The sequence below is a fragment of the Patagioenas fasciata genome, chromosome 2 (assembly GCF_037038585.1).
Source record: "Patagioenas fasciata isolate bPatFas1 chromosome 2, bPatFas1.hap1, whole genome shotgun sequence".
NCBI lineage: Eukaryota > Metazoa > Chordata > Aves > Columbiformes > Columbidae > Patagioenas > Patagioenas fasciata.
This window is the reverse complement of record NC_092521.1, coordinates 42,116,674-42,137,163: the sequence shown is the minus strand read 5'-3', so window position 1 is coordinate 42,137,163 and position 20,490 is coordinate 42,116,674. Positions and strand designations below refer to the sequence as shown.

Here is a 20,490-nt window from a genome sequence, read left to right as displayed (position 1 = left end):
ATGATAGTATGGAATATCCCTTTGGCCAGTTTGGGCCAGTTGTCCTGGCTGTGTCTCCTTCCAGCTCCTTGTGCACCCCCAGTTGGCAAAGCACAGGAAGCTGAAAAGTCTTTGACTTAGTGCAAGCACTACCTAACAGCAATCAACACGTCAGTGTGTCATCAACATTATTCTCATACTGAATTCAAAACACAGCACTACACCAGCTACTAGGAAGAAAATTAACTCTATCCCAGCCTAAAGAAGGACACCTTGTTTGAAATAACTAGGTTGACGTAAGACGTTGTGGATAATATCTGTTATTAAAGACAGGTTAGCAGTCTATTTACACTGCTGGTTAGAATCAGAATGGTAATTTTTATGCTATTTTATTTTGATTTTAAAAGATTGGACTTCACAGAGAGTCTGAGATTTCTCTCTTCTGTCACAAGTAAATGCAGGTGCAATTGGTTGAATTCCATATTTAGATTCAGAATTCACTTTTAAAATCATAACTGCAAAATAATTCTCTTGATGTTTTTAAGGTAACTGAAATAATTATACAATAATGTCCAGAACAAAATTAAGATATGCTTGATTTCTGAAGCATATAATAGTTAACACCTTTATTTTTGCTTTTTTCACTTTTTGAAGAAACAAAGCATAGTAAATGAAATCTGATTTTCAAGAAACTCTCCAGGAATGCAGATGTTATTATGAAAAGGAAATCATATTAACACACTTTATACTTCATTTAAAAATATTTTTGATATCTCTGTCATAATGAAAAATAATAAGAGTCTTTTGAAGACACAAATAAAGCTGCCATCTCCCAATGACAATTGCTTACCAAAGATGGTTGAGCTGGGTTAAGCGTTTGGTCATTTTAGTGAGATTGGTCATGAAGAAATAAATGAGTGAATTTTCTGTGCCCTTTTCAAAGCAGGATTATTTCCTGCAAGATATTTTCAAATGTGTTGTCTGGTCCAGCTTTAAGTTGTTTCAAAAATGGGACTTTATCTCTTTAGTGTAGCAGGTAGTATCACAGTGTAAGACAACTCATTATAATAATATGTTTCCTTATACGAAGATTAGAATCCTTAGCTCAGGATCACACTTTTATTAGTTTCTAAACAGAATTTCATAGAGATTAAAAATATTTAACAACACACTCCATATATTCTAATGATACACATGTACAGGCATATATACACACCATAAAATTTTCTTAACTTCTGTTTTTCAGTTTTCCCAGAAGCAGTTCATTTTCTTTCTCTGTTACTTAGAATGAGAAAATATTCTGCAATGAAAAATGTTGTGGCATATTGACATTTCTCACAAGCTGAAATAGGCATTTCAACGCTGCTTTTTCTTCCATATGCTGGATGACTAGACTATGTAAAGGGACTTTTTGAACCATCCCTATTATTTTTTACCCTTACTATAGTTTCTACAGCAGTAATATTAACAACACTTCAATTATTTTTAATTGGGAAAAATATCTATTCCCTCTCTTTTAAGAGGCCACTTGCAAAAGCATTTAAAAAATGTATTTATTTTTCCTTTTTAATATTGAAATCATGTGTCATAGCTGTTTAATAGTATGTCTTTTGCTTTAGCTTTCATTAGAGCACAACAGATGCTGAAGGTATTTCTTTTTGCTCTTTCCTAAGGTAAAGCTTCAACACAGAGAAAGCGAAAATGTTCTAGAATTTCCATTTTGTCACAACTTTTCAGATGAAGAAGGAGGAAGAGTGGTTGAGCTTCCAGTTCTCACAGCTGGCTCTCCTTTTCCAACAGGTTTGTCCCAAATCAGAAACACTGGAAAAGGTTTGGTCAATGATAATACCTAAAATTTTCAGAGTAGTCCAAGGGATTTAGCAGATTCTTTGTACTCATTTTAGGCAGTGATGTATGGCTGGGCCCAATCCACTCCAGTGATCAAAAAAAAAAAATCTCAGTCCCTGTAAAAGAGCATTGTGCATTCAAGTCTGATTGATATCAGTTTGTGACACACAGAAGAGAAAGCATATTGCACTGAAAATATTTAAAAAGTTTTAAACAGTGCTCCAAGTTCAGTTTTTTTCTTAATAATAGGATTTGGTTCTCTCCCAGAGGAAACAGAGGAAATCCAGAAGAAATAACTCTCATACTGTATAAGAAGGAGATCCATGGCTCATATGTTTTTGTTCCTAGAATTTCAGGCATTCTTTTTTTGTGACCTAGCAAATATATGTCATGAAACTCCTTCATGCAAGTTGTACTTTAATAACCTCAAGACTGGATTATTTTAGTTTGTTCTGTGTTTCTTAAGAGGTTTTATAACCAAAGTAAATGAAGAATGGAAGAGCTCTTATCCTAAATGGATATTCTACCATGAGAATATCCCAATGTCCTCCAACTGTTTCCCAGGATTTAAGAGTTCAGATCAATAGTCCAAATAATCTGTGCATTTCTTGCCTCATCTGCTGTGCTTTCAAAGCTTGTCTCGAATAAAACACTTAGGCAGAACCTCCTTGAACTGAGAAGTGTACTCCTGGGGTATTCCCTGGGAAGGATCATTGTCTTTTAAATAAATGTGTTCATTTATTTTTTTCTGCTGTTGTTGTGTTGTGGGTTTTTTTTGTTTGTTTTATTTGCTGTTGTTGTTGTTATTTTGGTTTTTATTTGTTTTCTGGAAGAGCACAGATATTTAAATCTTTACAAATGCCGTTCCTCTTTCCAAGGAGCATTCAACATGAGGACAGATACTGTTTTCTTTTCCTTCTCCCCATATTTTTTTCTCTTTTTCAACTGAATGTTTTGGGGATGCAGCTTCTTTCTTATTTTGGGGGCCAGTGTGTTACGCATTTCTCTGGGCATACAAACAGATACTTAACATAAACTGTCACCCAAGAAATGTTCAGCTGAAGAGTTTAAGTAAGATGATGTGTTGGAGGACACACATTTCTGGAAAATTGCTGCTGAGGCCAATAACTGCAGCCACTGACTGAATGACCATGCAGAGGAAATACAGAAGTTGCCATCTTTCTGACCAAGTTCAGCTTTGTTTGAACTCTGTGAAGATCAGAGCAGAGAGGTGTTTTCTGAGTAATTTAGTATCATCCATAGACTGTGAACTGTTTCATAAGACTGTTATATATTTGAATGCATGCAAGTGTGTGGTAGTTATTTACATGTTTTTATAATGATTTGTGATGTGTTTATTTTTCTTTCATTTTCTCTTCTGCCTGTGTTTCAGGCTCACTCACAAACAATTTAGCTTATTTCTTACAACAGGGGTTCTTAAATTATAATTAAAATGCTTCTGTGTGCTTTTCTTAGTTATATAGTATAGTTTGGCCTTTTGATCACTCTGGGCAGGACAAAAAACGAAAATATAACAGTAGTAATCTCTTCAATAACTTAATAATTGTTTAACTGATTGAGCTTTGATAAACCTTTGATCTCTTTTTCCCAACAGTGAAAAGCTATGTTCTCTATATCACTACGGGAGCATCCTCTGGGTCAGGAACAGATGCAGACGTGTATGTCATGCTTCAAGGCCTGTTAGGAGATACTGGCAGAAGAAAATTAATCAGAAAAGGAGATGATAATTTCACTAAAGGAAAGGTATACTTATAATTTCTGCATGATACTTTTCACATTTAGAACTCAATCCAATTCACGTGGACTTACTGGGAATAGAATAGAGTCTATGAAGTTCAGCTTGCAATATTCTGATTGTAAGTACGCATATATCGAAATCTCTGTCTATGTGGAAAATACTGATGCTTTTATAGCTGATGCTAACAATACTGACAAGTAACAAAGTGACTATATCAAGTGCTTTTAGGTTCAATTTTACAAATATTGAAGGTCTTCAGTGACAGGCCAGTGGTTTTCCTGTGTACTTGCTGGACAATAGAGCTATAAAGGTACTCAGTTTCCTTTAATACTTCTTTTCTTCGCATGCCATTCTTCAGGCTAAAAGCTCATTTCTCTGGCTTTTGCCAGTCTACTCCTCAGTCTGGCTCTTGATGTCTCTCCAGACAGTCAACAGCTATCCTCTAGTTTTCTTAGGTCTACCATTCACTCATTGTGCAGAAGTGTCTTGAAGCTCATAGATGTAGAGTGGTCGAAGACCAGCACAGTTGATGGAGATGCATTTGCTTGTAGCCTTTTCAGTATAAACAGAAGTTAGAGCGAATTTGGTTGCTGAACATGCTGCAGAAATGCGGGAAGATTACAACAAAATGCATGTCTTCGACATAAAACCTGGTCCCTGTTGGAGGTTTGGGATAGAGGGTGTGAAATTTTCAGCTAAAAAGGTCACTAAATTTTTTAAACATGGAATAAACAAAATGTTCATGTTTTCTGCAGATCTTAATTTGAAAACAAATTTGAAGATTAAAACAATTGAACAAAGATTCTGAAATAAACATCTATTACAAAAAATTTGTGTTGGAATAGTTCAAGTTTAGAAAAAGAAACACCAAACCACCAGTTTCTCACAACCAGAAATGCTGAGTGTATTTTACAATAGACAGTGCTACCTGCCTTTCTTATAGTGTGTGCATTCTTCTACCTCTCTGAAATCTCATTGAATATTGTGACTATGATATTCTAACCTTCTGTCTCCCTTTTGGATTAGAAATACCATGCAGTAAACTGTTTCCTTCTGATGGTGTTGGCTGCCAAACATATAAGAGTTTCTCTAAGCAAACGAGCTTGCAAATCAGTTTCGATGGGTGGCCAAAACAGAGGCACGATATATGGGATTAGGAGGAGCTCGGCCTCTAACTAACCCCAGCCTCATCAATTGAGTGGTAGTGGAAGGGGGTGATTGTCTTACTGGATTTTGTATACTTGAAATGCTTATTCATAAGAAAAGTGAGAGAGTTTAAATCTTTATTTTTAAGGGGCAAAGCACTTGTAGATTAGGATATTAAGTTTTGATAAGGGCATATCTGTCTTCCCTAATGTTGAAATCAAATTATTTATTGATAAACTGTGTCACCGGGTTTTAGATCTGCAGTCTTTTTGTCCTCATGGAGTAAAGTTAAAGGTAAGTTTTACTCCATTTCTTCTTAAATCATAATTCCACAAGTGAGCAATCTGATTTCTAGACTGGTAGTTTTTAAAGAAGAGAGACCAGGGATGCACATCCAGATATGTTGCCTAACAGAACAGAAATGAACTACAAAGATTCATAACCTGAGGGGTGTTTTTATAATATTTGTGTCTACTTTGGCAAGGCACAGAATTTTTCTGTTTTACAGAGTAAGAGGCAGACGTGGCATGTACCCATCTCTTCATTACTTATTTGACATTCTACATTTACATCCTTATATTTCTAAAAGGAGATATCAGCATAAAAATATTTTAGGGCTCTAAGAAGAAAGTGCTTGTAGATGAGTAATGAAGAAACACAGAAAAGTCTTGGTTCACTCGTTGTTCAGTGAAAATAAAGGTATTTGGTTAATTGACAAAGTGTAAATTGATTCTGCAAGCAAGACTCCTGCCTTTGCAGCAACATTTTGTTCGTGACATGTTTTGGAAATTACCCAATGTTTTCTTCCCTTTATAAGTAACTCCAAAAAGACTCTCAAGTGTAGAATGTCTCTTTTCATACCAACCCAATCACATATTGTGTCGAGTACCCCTGCAGTCAGAGAATCTGGACTTGGTGGTTTGGGGGATTTTGTAGTGTAACAGACACAGAATTTGCATTCAGAATCTTAACAGTTGTTCTGACATTTTAAAACGTGCTTTTCCGTGCGATAATTTTCCCCCTGACTATATAGTAACAGCCAGTGAACTGGAACAGTGTTTCTGTTAGAAATCACATCAAAATACGGTGTTAATCTCACAGAATGTCAGGACTGTTACAAAGCATGGTTTAGCAATGCAGAAATACATAGAATTGTTGAAATATGCAGGGGACTTTGCAGTGGATTGGAGATATTCTTCTCTCATTTAACAGGTCTGTTATTTACATGAGCTGAGTTACATGATAGTAAAAGACTGAATTAGCTTCTTATATCTGAAAGGTTGCTTTATATCTATCCAAAGTCCTTACACCTGCGAAACCATCAGAGAACTGGTAGATAAAGTAATGTCCATGGTATTATTAATTCACCAGTAAGCTCCCTGTACCTCACTTCATGTCTAAGAGAGTAGCACCATCATTGAGAAAGCTGAGCTTCTGATGATCTACTCAGACAAACGAATGTGAAGAGTGGTGCTGCAAGAATTGTATTCTTTCCCATTGCTATGACACTGATGCCTTGTTTAATGTTCTTCTAAAAACTGCAAGGATAGACAAAGCAATTTCAGCACACTTCATGCAGTTCAGCTTTCATGAAATCCTTATAGTATTTATTCATACTTCATGAGTCAGTTTAAGTCTGATAAATGATACCCGCTACAAACACTATCTTGAACGAAGTATACTCAGCACAGACATTCTGTAAAAAACAGGGCTCAGTTTTGTGAAATCCTTATGGTATCTCAATATTGCTTCTGGTACCTAACATTTTTCAGCAAATGAAATTCTTTGTGCTTCTTTAGATGGTCTTTGATAGAGTTGCTGTGTGCTCTGTCATATGGCTGTGAGTTATCCACAAACTTCCTCTTTGAGAATGTGGCTTTTTTCAGATCAGTTCCACCAAAGTCAGTAAACTACACTGAGTATGTTATGACTGATATTTAAGTATTTTAATCTCAGTATGTTGAAAGTGCCCAGTATTTTAAGTAGTCTAAGGTACTGGAGCATTAAAATCTCTGTGAATTTTTACTTCATCCTATTAGTTGTTGAAAAGATATATCCTTTATCCCGCCCTATATTTAGACCAACTGCTCAGGTTGGTACCATGGTAACTGCAGCACATACAAAAATTCTCAGCGAGAGGTGACTGTTGGTGTTCGGTATCAGTACTCACAGATTAAGCATTGACAATTAAACAAACAAACAAAAAAAAAAACTTCAGGAAAAAATCCATATGTGCCAGAATACAGTAAGAAGGACCAGAATGTGGGAGAGTGCACTGTGGCAGCTAGTGGGAAGTCAATACTTGTCTGTAGCATCCACATCCCATCACATCTAGAATGCTACTATTTTGTAACTGCAGATAAACCATCTCTTATGGAAAGGATACCTGACATAATGATTAACTAATGACAAAATGCCGTTGACCCAAATGTATTAATCATGGTGGTAGACCTCTGGCCAGGATATTGTAGTACAGAAGTGAATCTGGTCATCCAGATTATTCATATGGAAACTAGGAAAACGTGGAATTCCATCCCAGTGAAGGAAAGAATGGTGGATGTTGTCAGAAACTGCGAGGAGAAAAGCAGAAAGAAAGAACATAACTAAAGCTTTAGATAAACCTAGGAGACAGTGGCAAATTTCTGAACTATATGCAGTTATCAGTGATACCTCCAGGATGGTATTCCTTGGTCGATAGTTTCAGTCAGCAACAGATTTATAGAAGGCAGAGCTAGAACATGCCATTGCAATCACTCAGTTTGCCTCTATGACACCGGCCAATGGATTAGAGCTGTGTGAATAATTCATTTTGATTTCCAGACATACTCTTGCAGGTCAAGAAAAAACATAGAACTTAGTTGCCAAATAATAAGAATTGGATAAAATTAATTAACACTAAAAAAAATTTCTAGGAGGGGCAGCTTTCTGTTTATATAGAACTCAAACATAAATTACATCAATTACATTTCTAAAGATGAAATGCATCTCACCTAACTTTAGTTGCCTGTACTGTACACATTAGTTCTAATGTGATAGTTTGAGCTTCTTCTGCAGAAAGGGAGTGAAGCAGAAGCTCCCAGGAGGTGGCTACCTTATATTAATTAACCAATTGTCTGACTATAGACTTATGTTAGATAGGAAAAGTTGCGTGAGTGAATTCTATGCCACATGTGTTTAATTTTTTTAATAAACAAGGTAATTTTAAAACAATACACATCTGATTTTATCAGCTTGATTTATCAAAAAAAAAAAAAAAGAAGTTATGGTCAATCCAAGTCTGCATTTTTCAGCAAATGAAATATTCAGCCATTTTCCTCAATGTAATAAGAGCTGAATTACCATCAAGTTACACAGTTTAGAAAATATATCTAACTCAGAATGAATGCCTTCCAGTGATGAAGTGCTCATCTAGTTGGAAAATTGTTTCAAAGTTTACATATTCTTCTCTTAAAAAAAAAAAAAAAAAAAATCACACTTTTTTCTGTCAAAATTTGTCAAGTTTTAACTTCTAGGAACTAGATTTTGTCACACTTTTGACTGTTAGTCTGGATAGCTCTCTCATACCAAATTTCTTATGCCTTTCACTGTATTTATGACACTAAGCAATAAGTATGCCTTTGACAAGTTAAATAGATTAAGCTGCTTGAATCACTGGCAGGCAGGCTTTCCAGTGATTTAACTCTCACAAATCTTTTCAGAGAACTCTTCAATTTAGCACACTATATCTTCAAGTGTCATAACTAACAATTATTTTACATCATCTCTAAAATCTTTTTTTCTTCCAGTCAAACATTAAAAAGCGTAAGCTTATCAACTGGCCTCACTACAATGAAATGTGTTTGAAAATATTCTCCCTTTTACAGCTGCATTTGGAAACTCACCAGTTAGACACACCCAGGTTGAGCCCATGTTAGAATCATCTGAATACTGCGTTATAGTGTCTTAATCAAAATATTATACAATCATATGCATTACTAAAGTTGAAAAAAATTACATCCACCCTATTTTCTTTGCCTGTCAAACCAGATCTCAAACTTGGTGTATTATTAAATCGGTCCAACAAACAGGTTGCATCAGATTGATTTGAATTTGTCCAAAGTGATGTCTGTCCTTTTCCCTTTTCCTTTCCTTTCCTTTCCTTTCCTTTCCTTTCCTTTCCTTTCCTTTCCTTTCCTTTCCTTTCCTTTCCTTTCCTTTCCTTTCCTTTCCTTTCCTTTCCTTTCCTTTCCTTTCCTTTCCTTTCCTTTCCTTTCCTTTCCTTTCCTTTCCTTTCCTTTCCTTTCCTTTCCTTTCCTTTCCTTTCCTTTCCTTTCCTTTCCTTTCTTCTTATTTTCTTCTTATTTTTCTTCTTTTTCTTTTCCTTCTCCTTTCCTTCTTCTTTCCTTCTCCTTGCCTTTCTCTTCTCTTCTCTTCTCTTCTCTTCTCTTCTCTTCTCTTCTCTTCTCTTCTCTTCTCTTCTCTTCTCTTCTCTTCTCTTCTCTTCTCTTCTCTTCTCTTCTCTTCTCTTCTCTTCTCTTCTCTTCTCCTCTCCTCTCCTCTCCTCTCCTCTCCTCTCCTCTCCTCTCCTCTCCTCTCCTCTCCTCTCCTCTCCTCTCCTCTCCTCTCCTCTCCTCTCCTCTCCTCTCCTCTCCTCTCCTCTCCTCTCCTCTCCCCTCCCCTCCCCTCCCCTCCCCTCCCCTCCCCTCCCCTCCCCTCCCCTCCCCTTCCCTTCCCTTCCCTTCCCTTCCCTTCCCTTCCCTTCCCTTCCCTTCCCTTCCCTTCCCTTCCCTTCCCTTCCCTTCCCTTCCCTTCCCTTCCCTTCCCTTCCCTTCCCTTCCCTTCCCTTCCCTTCCCTTCCCTTCCCTTCCCTTCCCTTCCCTTCCCTTCCCTTCCCTCCTCCCCTCCCCTCTCCTCCCCTCCCCTCTCCTCCCCTCCCCTCCCCTCCCCTCCCCTCCCCTCCCCTCCCCTCTCCTCTCCTCTCCTCTCCTCTCCTCTCCTCTCCTCTCCTCTCCTCTCCTCTCCTCTCCTCTCCTCTCCTCTCCTCTCCTCTCCTCTCCTCTCCTCTCCTCTCCTCTCCTCTCCTCTCCTCTCCTCTCCTCTCCTCTCCTCAATATTTGTATTGTGTACTATGATGCATGTTTACAGATTTGGATGTGGTTAATGATCTTGGTTGCTGTGGCAGTCCTTTTGCATTTTATTAAATGTGTTTTACTTGAAGTCTGGTTGTCTTTCACAAGTTAGTTGAGTGGTCATAGCTGTTGTTTATTATAAAGTACCACCATTCTTTCTTCTATTGCTGTTCTATGCATACAAATCCTGTTTCGAAAAGATTCAGTTCCAGTTATACTAAGCAAATTAACATAAGGTCAGTTCAGGGCAAACTTTTTTTTTTATATTTTTTTTTTTACTTTCTCTATTCTTTCATTTATTCTTCATGAATCTTTTGAAGATGGATGAACCATGATAATTGCAGGTTATAAGAAACCTCTAATTATGCATTCAGTATAATTTAAATTATTTTTTGCATGTAAAGATAAAGTTTTTAAATTATTTTCTGGATGAGAATTTAACGTAAAACAAAAACATGCTTGCAAAAATACATGAATTTAGAAGGAAGTTAGGGGTTGGCTTTTTCAGATGCATGGAAAAACCTGTTTTTAAAGAAGTGTTTGTACAGAACACAGATTATAAGATGCTGAGGTCACATTCAGATGCACTGTTCATCCTTCCACTGAGTGGATCCAAGACAGTGCTACTATCATTGCTTGTTGTTGCTGCTGCTTACCACCCAACGTTTCCACTCCTTAAGTCTGTTGGCACAGTGACATATAACCATTCTGTCCAAATGTTTATTTAATTTAAGCAATTAATATTGTTGATAATTTTGTCTTTTCCACTTGGTTAATCTTTACAAAATTTGGCTGGAGAGAAGATGATTGTGTAGTTGTGCTGGCACAGCTGAAAAGGAGATAATCTCCATCTAAGGGAAGGTTGTGATATGACAAGCATTTGGGACAGGGTGGAGGTGTTCAGGTCAGAGCAACTGGAAGAGCCCATTGGACCACAATCTGAAGTGTGATGTCTCAGCAAAAGTTGTTTTTCTCCTTTGTTTCCTGCTACAGGAATATTCGGACATTGTTTCTGTTTCATTTTTCAGTGTTACAGGGGCCTTTATTTTGCCTCCTAGTGGGAAATAAAACTCTTTTTTTCTTCAGTGGAGTTTCTCCAGATTAACGAGTGAGATCAAAATAATCAGGCAGCAAATCAATATGTTTGCTAAGCTTAATAGAAAAGGTCCTTTATCTGGGCACTCTAACTCCTTTTCCAATAAAAGCCTATTAAAATGATAGCAACATTAGCAGAATGGGAAATCACTTATGCATACAGGTTGATGAAGTTAAGCATATGGTGTGTCTTGACTTGCCATTTTCAGTTCTGCTGGGAATATCGTCATTAACCAACCATTAAGTCTCAATACTGAGCCTATAAAATGATTGGCATTTAGAAAGGTAAATATTGCATAGTGACTGTTCAAATGCTTCTTCTGTTACAACAGCTATTGCAACTGCTACACACAGTGATATGTTGCCAGCACTGACAGTGAAGAGTACAGAGTGAAATCAAACTACTGTATCATAGATTTACAGGAAATCCTCAGAACATGGGTCCTAGGATTTAGGAAAAAAAAAAAAAAAAAGATGGGAGTTACCAGCATGATTGTTTCTAAGGAATTTTTCAATGTCTATTTTTCTTATCCAAGAAACATTAAAAGTGTCAATTCTGGTTTTGCTAGGGGAACTCTTCTGGGTCACAGAGTACATATGGCTCTCACATTGTCAGTCTCATCTGCACAGCCTTGGAGAAAATCTTTCTTTCTCCAGACAATGTTAGTTGTGAAAATTTAGTGGGCTGTACACATGCACAAGTTGTTTTAAGACTATTCTGAGAAAGTTCAATATAAGTTCTGCTGAATTTAACCATGTGTATTATTAACAATATTTAGCATGACTTTCTCCATTCAAACTAATTTGCTAGTAGTAACTAAAAAACAATTAACATTTTTTCCCTAAGGGAAAATGAAAAAGAAGTATTATATTCCATAGGTTTACCTATCTTCTGTGTATTTTCTCCCTCTTTTTCTTTTTGCAAAAGAATTAAGCTTCCAGTAACTTAAAAGGTACCTGTTTGTAAATCAGATAAGAGTATTGTCTCACATACAGGACCTGTCAACAACTCCAGTATTTCCTATGTGGTCTGAAATGAATCCACAAAAATATTAGCTAAATTATTAATACAGATTCAATTTCTTAACACTGTAATGAAATATCTCTCATAACCTGCTTGCAAGGAGAAAAGTGGATTAAATTTGGCAAATTGTCTCTAGCAAGTTGTTTGTCTAGCTCTCACAATTATAGTTGCTGCTCTTTATTCTTTTTTGGTCCCTTGGCTACAATGAAGCTCATTACACCACACAGATTTTCAAATGTACACATGAAGAGAAAATGTGATCTTGTCTGTGAAGTGAGTTTACCCCAATTGTCACAATTCCTAGTCTAGTTAGTGTTTTTTCAACTTGCAGTTTATTAGATGGCTGAATCATCTGCAAATTTCTCCATGGACTTCAGAGATTTTACATGTTCTAAAATGGCCTAATTAAAATTGCATGTTAGCAAATGATGAAGTAGTTTGTCTAATGCAAATGAAACATCAAAGTTTTCACAAAAGTTTGTTCAGCTAAAATATACTTATTTTCAGAGAAAAAATAATTTGGAAGATTTTTCATGCTTTACCTATACATAAAAACTTGCTGTTACCCGTAGCTGGATTATCCAGGTTATTAATAACTCCCAGTACATGCTGCACTTGAGAAATTAGGTGCTTTCAGAAACACCACAGCCAGGAAGAATTGTTTACAAATACTTTCGCTGATACTGTGTGAAGATTTTCTAGGTCTATAGAGTTTACTTTCAAGCTTAGTGCAAGTTAACCCCACTGTCCTTCTGGAGACAGCATAAGTCTGCAGAATATCATCTGTATTTTTCCTTTTTTCTTAACTCTTTTCCAAAAGTAGATCACTGACAACAGATTTTTGGAGATGCTGTCATCAAATTAGTCATCCTCTGGAAAACTCTTTTCTCTTAGAAAGAAATCTGTTCTAACAAGTATTCTAATCTGACAAAAACTTCCTCATATGTTTCCAATAAAATAAGTCTTGCAGTAATATTCCTTCCTTCCTTCCTTCCTTCCTTCCTTCCTTCCTTCCTTCCTTCCTTCCTTCCTTCCTTCCTTCCTTCCTTCCTTCCTTCCTTCCTTCCTTCCTTCCTTCCTTCCTTCCTTCCTTCCTTCCTTCCTTCCTTCCATATTTATTCCCTAACAGAGATGGGGTCTGTATGTTTCTTAGTTTGTTGGTGTTTTTCACCCATCTTCTAGCCCTGTGTATTTTTAATACATTTTATTTGATTAGTGTAACAAGACGTTCTATTTTATGCAAGCATGATGTTGTAACTTTACCAATCTAATTAAAGATAAAATAAAGCAGTGATCAATATCATATCACAATTAAGGTAAATTAAGAGTTCAGACTAATAGTATTCAATCATCAAATTGGCCCAAAAAGTAATAAAATATAGCTGTAGTGTTGACACTAAACATTACTTTTTTGACTTAACTATGATAAATGTGAAGAGGAGTCTTTTTCCCTGCAGTCCTACACTCCATCTAGATTTTCAGCCCCTGCAATGTATTTGTTCTGCTGCCAAAGGACATCATTATTCTGAGAACTCTCATTTCCATCTCATGCTTTTGCTGGTCTAAATCCACTAAGCAGCTAATAACTTTGACTCATCATAAGGAAGTATTGCTATTCAAGTGCCTCTTGAACACTTTTTCGTTAAAATCGTTGCCAGCTTGCTGTTCTCATTTTCCCCTTTCATATGATAACCCATGGGTGACAATGCAGGTGTGATGCACTACAGCAATTTTTGAACAACATTACCTTTCAGCCTAGAAGAAACCACAGAGTAATTAAATCACAGGTTAGCGATTATTTTTAGGAAACTAAAGGTGTAGTTCACAAATATACAAATTTGCATGTACATATATTAATGAAAAATGAGAAGGAAAACTTAAAGGTAATCCATCAAGTCCAGAGCTGAAGAAAAATTTTGAAAGGTTTCTGTTTCTGGGTATTCTCTTTTTTTTTTTTTTTTTTTTTTTTAAACAAGTGGTCATATATTATCCGCAATTTCAAGCTCAATGTTTTAACTCATGGTGCAAGTTGCAACCTGGTCAGGCTGGTCAAATTGGTGACACAAATCTTTCATCAGTTTTTCACCCGGAAAACCTTTCCAGGGAAGACATAGACCTGTGGCTGATGCGGCAAGAGAATTGCTTCTGTTTCATCTCTGCGCAATCCTTTGAATAAGGATTGCTGCCCTCTTGCTCTGGCTGAGCAACTTCAGAGCAAAGTAGGTTGAGAAGACTTCTCAGGACTCATGTGGTTTTGATCATTATTGCAATACAGTCTCTTCAAAAACAACTTTACATCTGTAAATCATCTGGAATTTCTGTCACGAATAACATTAGATTTTACCAGTTATCAACTCTAACAGAAATGAGATGATAATTCATAAATCTATAAAGGAAAACAGGTGGAGGGTCTCTATGCCAAGAAATTAATCTTTGCTTTCCAGCTGAGGAAGTGGGTGTAAAAAAGCTGAAATCACATGTTCTGAAAATGGTTAATGTCTGACATCTCACCATTTTCTTTGGCGATATTACTTCAGTGTTCTCTACATTTTAAAAATATTGTGGACTCTTTTAACTGACAAAGAATAGTAGAAATCATTTAAACATAACTTCGTATAAAATTTTTCCTTAAATTCAATTACTTTTATTAAAACTAATCCTACAAGTATTAATTCAAATCCAAGGCCAAGTTCGTCATTCTTTCCTAAGAGAATAAAATACCTTTCTGTGATATTCACTGCTGCCCTTCTCATTCCCTGCATTTCATTCCTCAAAAGGGAGGCCTGAGGGTCTATTTTGTTAAGAGATGTTTAAGATGGTATCCCTGTAAATCATTAAATGTGAAATTTGTGAAGGAAAAATCTCTCAGGAAGTGAGCATAAGCAACTGAACAATCTGTATGGGGAACAGGTGTTTTAATGGTAAATTGCAGAACCACAAAGGGAACACTGCTTAATGCAGTAGTTTAGCATCTTTAAACTTGTAACCTCTGCTTCTGTTGGTGTCTATTAAATTGGTGAAAAAAAATAAATCCCAATTTTCCTCTTTCATACTTCAAAATACACTGTTAATTTAATTTGAAGTTTCTGTTCATATATGTCTTTTTGATTCTGAATTTTTCAGGTGGATGTTTTTCAAGTAGAAGCAGTAGATCTTGGGACTCTGCAAAGGATGGTGGTTGAGAAAGGGAAAGGCTCTGCCTGGTTTCTGGAGAAGATCATTGTAAAAGACTCAGCAGCTTCAGGGACAGAAACATTGTTTATGGCTCAAACATGGCTAAAAGACAAACGGGATGGAAAAAGAACTGCCTCAGTAACTCTAAATATCACAGGTCAATTTTATCTTTAAACTGTCATTTGCGAAGAAATTTGTTTCAAACTGCAGAATGCAGCTGTGTGATTTGCTGCTATAAACAAGTTACGCTTTAAAATATTCCAGTAGAACATTTTCATTATAATGGGAATCAGTGTGTCTGAACACTGTTGTTTTTTAGTACTTTTTAATAACCACTACTTCCGCTTTGTTACTTCAGATTTACAGTGGCATAAATGGCAACAAATTTGGCCTATTCTCTTCACAAATTACTGCCTCTACAAGCCTGAGTTCTAGTTTGCCACTTGCAAACACTTTTTTTTAAGCTTCAAATACTTCTGCCGGCTACTTGCCAGGCAGAGTAAAAGTGAGGTAAATACTAGGGTAGACTGAAAAAGCCATTAAAATGGCTCCATTGTATTCAAGAAGACTGTTTTACATTATTTATGCCACACTGTTTGGATAGCTTTTGCCAGAAACTGGACATAATTTTGGCTGATACTGTGTGCATAATCAGTGCACAGAGGAGCAGTTTTGACACCTGTGCCTGTGACCGTGCTCTTTGTAAAGACAAGAAGGGAATGTCCAGCCTCCCTCCCTGTACTGTGGTTTAAATACAAACCCCATCTCATGTTCCAGCTGAGAGGGAACCACAGCATAGCCCAACCAGCTCAGACAACCAAAGTCTAGTGTGTACTTTTAATAATGATGTATTTCTTATGGTCCTGCTCCTAAGGAAAGTAAATAAACAGCATAGGTGAGTCCTTAGATTATAGAAAATATTCTATTTCTTTTCCTCCTAACTCCCAGGGCATTTCTGCTTGCCATAGTGGCATTGGCATGATGGTGCTTGTCCAGCAATAGCCTATTGAGACAGAGTAGAATTCCAGTGCAATCCGTTTGACAGGCTGAGCAAGTTGGGGTTGTTCAGCCTGGAGAAGAGATGGCTTTTGGGAGACCTTATAGCAGCATTTCAGTACCTAAAGGGGGCCCAGAAGAAAGGTGGAGAGAGACTTTTCACAGGGTATGGAGTGATAGGGCAAGGGGTAATGGCTTTAAACTAAAAGAGGGTTCAAGCAACCTCGTCTAGTAGAAGATGTCCCTGCCCGTGGCAGGGAGGTTGGAACTAGATGATCTTCAGGGTTCCTTCCAACCCGAACCATTTGAGGATTCTATGATTTCCTCTGCTTTAGCATCTCTAACCTCTTTCATTCGAAAACCAGAAAGAAAAGGAAGAAGTTTTTATTGTACAAAAGCAAATAATTTCAGCTTTGTTTTAGATTGTATGTTGGGAATTTTCTGAATAAAATATAGCAATATTTAGTGTATTTAAGGCTTTATAACATGGCTTTATTCAAATTAAAAAAAAAAAGTTTCTGTTTCTACCAGAATGTATTGATTTGGTAGAAGATGAAATTGTTCCTCTGGGTTTTATTGTACAATAATTGGCAAATCCAAACTTGGTTGCGATCTCGAACAAGGTTTTCCATCTTTGGTTCAGGAGTCCATCTAATGTTTACTAGAGTTTTGGTCTGTATCAAGTCCTGCTGAAATCAATGGGAGCTGATATCAATGGGAGAAACATCAGCACTTAAAATTTGCATTAAAAACATCCAATTACTTCTGATTCATCCAGAGCATAAATTTTATAAATGAAACAGAAATGCTTTAAAATGAAAAATACTTGAATCTTCATGTTACAACCATTTCGTAGTAAAGAGATAGCTCTAGAGTTAATTCATTCAATAGTATGATATGTAGGAGATGATGCTTAAGTACAAAATCACATTGTACACTTCCTAGTTAAATCTTTCATCTAAATTATATAATATTGAGTCAATTACCTCACTAGAGATGAATACAGGCATTTATTATCATTTAGACACTGTTTTACAAAAGTATTAATTTGGTCTTCAATCTTTCTTTAATTAGAAATTCAGTAGAGGAGGAGCACTTCTGAATGGCTGTTAGGAAAGGAGCAACTGAATTCAGGTATAGCTTCTTCCATTACATCAACTTTTTTATTCATTAATAGTGTGAGAATATTTTCATCATAATGCATCCTTACACTTACTAGTACTGACAATATATTCCCCTTTGTAATAGTAAGAGATAGCAATATACTTTAGGGAGCTGATTGGCGCCCAGAAGAAGTGCTTACATATTAATGGTCCCCATGTAGACTAAGACATGTCTGTAAAATTTTATCTCAGGTACTTGGCTAACATATGAAAACAGAAACACCTCTAATTTTTTTTTCCTTTTTATTTTCTTTATTTTATTAATTCAGAAGGGACATGGAGAATTTATTTCACAAAACATCAAGAAGAAACAAAAGCAGACTTTGAGAAGTTGTCAGAAAATATATCCAAGTTGGTTATGGTTTTTTATGGAAGAAACGGCAAGTCAAATCTGGTTTCCATGGAAAACAAACTGGAACATCAGGCTAAGAACCAAATAACATATGATGTAAAATAATATATAGATTTGTCTATATTAAAATTTTCTTTGAGTTTCCTTTTAAAGAGAAATAAACATGTAGTGCTGTGAATATTGCAGATATTATTGTTTAAATATTCAAGAAAAGCAGTACTGAAATTTTCAGTTGTACATCAGACTTCATTTTTAGTTTTTGGCTTTCTCAAGTTTGTGATGATCAGGTATATATATATATATTTGTCAACAAATAGTCATAGTTAATAAAGCATATCCAATTACATGACTTTAAGTATTCACATTTAGAAATCAGTGCAGTATGTAATATGAATTTGATAGAATAATTACAATGCATGCCCCTGGAGTATAAAGCTAAAATTTCCGTAAGTGCTTACAGTCAATCTGGTTCTGCTGCCTTTGAACTCAGTGGGACTTTTAGCACTAAGAGAGAGGCAAGTGGTGCTTGGTCCATGCTGACCCCTTTAGAGAAAACTTCCTCTGTTCCTGTAAATTAGCTTTGCATTTAACTACATATCTCCGTTTGGATGCCAACTCATTGTTTTGTTGCTTCCTAGATACATTTACCATCTGATTTGGGAACGCTTTATAAAGTGAGACTCGGTCTCCAGAGTTCGGAAAACAGCATCTCCCAATTGTTTCTTCGTCACTTTAAAATGCAGAACACATCAACCCTGGATACCTTTAGTCTCACCATAAATAAAACACTTCCTCTTTCTCTTAATGGAGACAGATGGATTGAATTCCCTGTAGAGTGGCCATTAAAAGAAGCACTTTCTGGTAGGTATAAATCTACTTTAAAGCAGTAGACTGGTCCAGGAGGTTAACATGTCCTAATATTACAACTGAAAGTTTTATCAAAACAGAACATTTTATTGTCTTTATTTAAAGATTCATAAAGTCTGGATAAAAATTTAAACTCTATGAAGGAAAATACTATCCACTCAGCTTAATTTCTGTATCATAAAGTGAAAAATGCAATATTCATTTGATTGCACAGAACCATTATTGTATACTACAAAGAACAGCTTATAAGAAATATCCCTTTTTTGAAATATAGTAATATTTCTACTCTCCTTCATTTAGTTCTCAGATGCTCATATTATTGACATTAACAACATGATTTTTATAGCTCATTTTCTATTAAGCGATTTATTTTGTTTGCAAATTCCAAAGATTCTCAGTAAATAACAGCTTAAAACTATATATAAGCATCAGCTTTGTTACCTTTATGCACTCCAAATATTTATTCGTGTTAAAATTAGCTCAACAATTGTCTTACATGGCACCTTTGTTAAGCAAAATAAAATAAACCCTTTCACCTAAAATCCACTGTATCTTCCATACGCTTCTAATGTGATGCCTATTGAATGCCACCATATGACAGAACAGTTATCAATTTAAGAAACACACCAAATAATGATACTTAATATTCAAATGATTTGTGCCTGAGTTTTGTGTAGGAAACAAATGAGTTGCCTGAGGAAAGCAGAGGTCAGTTCCTTGAAAGTGAGCTGAAGTAGGTGTTAAACAAACTACTCCAATATGCTTTGGATTGGAATTTATGGTCCAGTTTCAGTGAGGTGTTTGCATGTGTCTAAATGTAAACATGCAAGTAATCCCAGTAGAATTAACAGGAGGATCTTTTCACATACTTCGGCTACAAGTGAAAATTTTAATTTTGTATTTAGGCTTTAGATTTTATATTGCTTAGAACTGTTTTTTCACTTAAAGTCTTGCACAAGATGGGTACAGAACAGACCTCAATGGCTTTCACCTTCTAGAAACCAGACTGAAATAAGGAAGGCCTTCAGATTAACACAAAGCACATGAGTGTGCCCCTTGCCAAAGACTGATTGCTGTCACATGCAGAAGTATTTGGGGTACACATAGAAGCACACAGAAATGGTGATACATAGATGCAGCATGTATGATAAATGAGCAGTGAGACTGGAACCCTCATGGCCTTGGTTCTGACTTCGGCTCTCCCACTGACCTCTTGGTTGAAAAATCACTTCCTCTCCCTTTGCTTCTAATTTTTTTTTTTTCCCCTTGCTTTTCTTTTTTAATATTTTCCTTCTTTGTGCATACTTTGAGATCAAGAGACAAAAAATCACACATACACAAATATAATAAGTATTATATTACCTATTTGTTTAGGTAAAAGAACAAACAAACACTATAGCTCATCTCTGTTCCATTTATTTCTTTCCACGCGTGCTCTGAAAGTCTTCAAGGAGGGATTTGTAACCAGAGTGAAGAAAAAAGCTAGGACAGTGAAAAAACATATTCCCCCAAATCTTTTCCATTTTATGTCCAAGACAGCTTGAAGCAGCTCCACAGCAGGTGGCACACATAGAGTTCAAAGTGATCTTTTATGCATACACTTTCTTGAAATTTATTGTGCAAAACAGATCTACTTCTCTGTCAGCTTTCTGGATCTAATTTATTTTCTCCTTGGTTTCCTTTTTCTCAGCTAAAAGCAAAATCAGTATTTTGTTAATTGGAATGGAAAGCAGCTGATCATAATCACCTTAAGCAGAAGCCATGTGCTGTTAAATTTCAGATACAGCTCATTCATAGAGTGCCTTAGTATTTCATCTCTTACTTATCTTTTCCTTTTTTTATTCTGTACTTCAGATTGTGGTGAAGCATATGCTAATGGCTACTTGAAACCATCAAAACGCAGTTGATAAAATACATTGCAGACCCTTGAGATCTGGCTGTGCACACACACGCCTTTGGGTGTATTAATGGGGAGAGGC

At 36.1% G+C, this 20,490-nt stretch overlaps 1 protein-coding gene across 1 annotated transcript in view; it reads left to right on the top strand.

Annotated features, from left to right (window-relative positions):
- Positions 1 to 20,490, top strand: part of RP1 (RP1 axonemal microtubule associated) — a 186,622-nt gene that overhangs the window by 151,878 nt on the left and 14,254 nt on the right. The window contains 6 exon segments of the mRNA XM_071804102.1: positions 1,653 to 1,779; positions 3,443 to 3,591; positions 15,083 to 15,290; positions 17,204 to 17,263; positions 17,562 to 17,740; positions 18,283 to 18,505. Coding sequence (XP_071660203.1) covers positions 1,653 to 1,779; positions 3,443 to 3,591; positions 15,083 to 15,290; positions 17,204 to 17,263; positions 17,562 to 17,740; positions 18,283 to 18,505 — 946 coding nt within the window.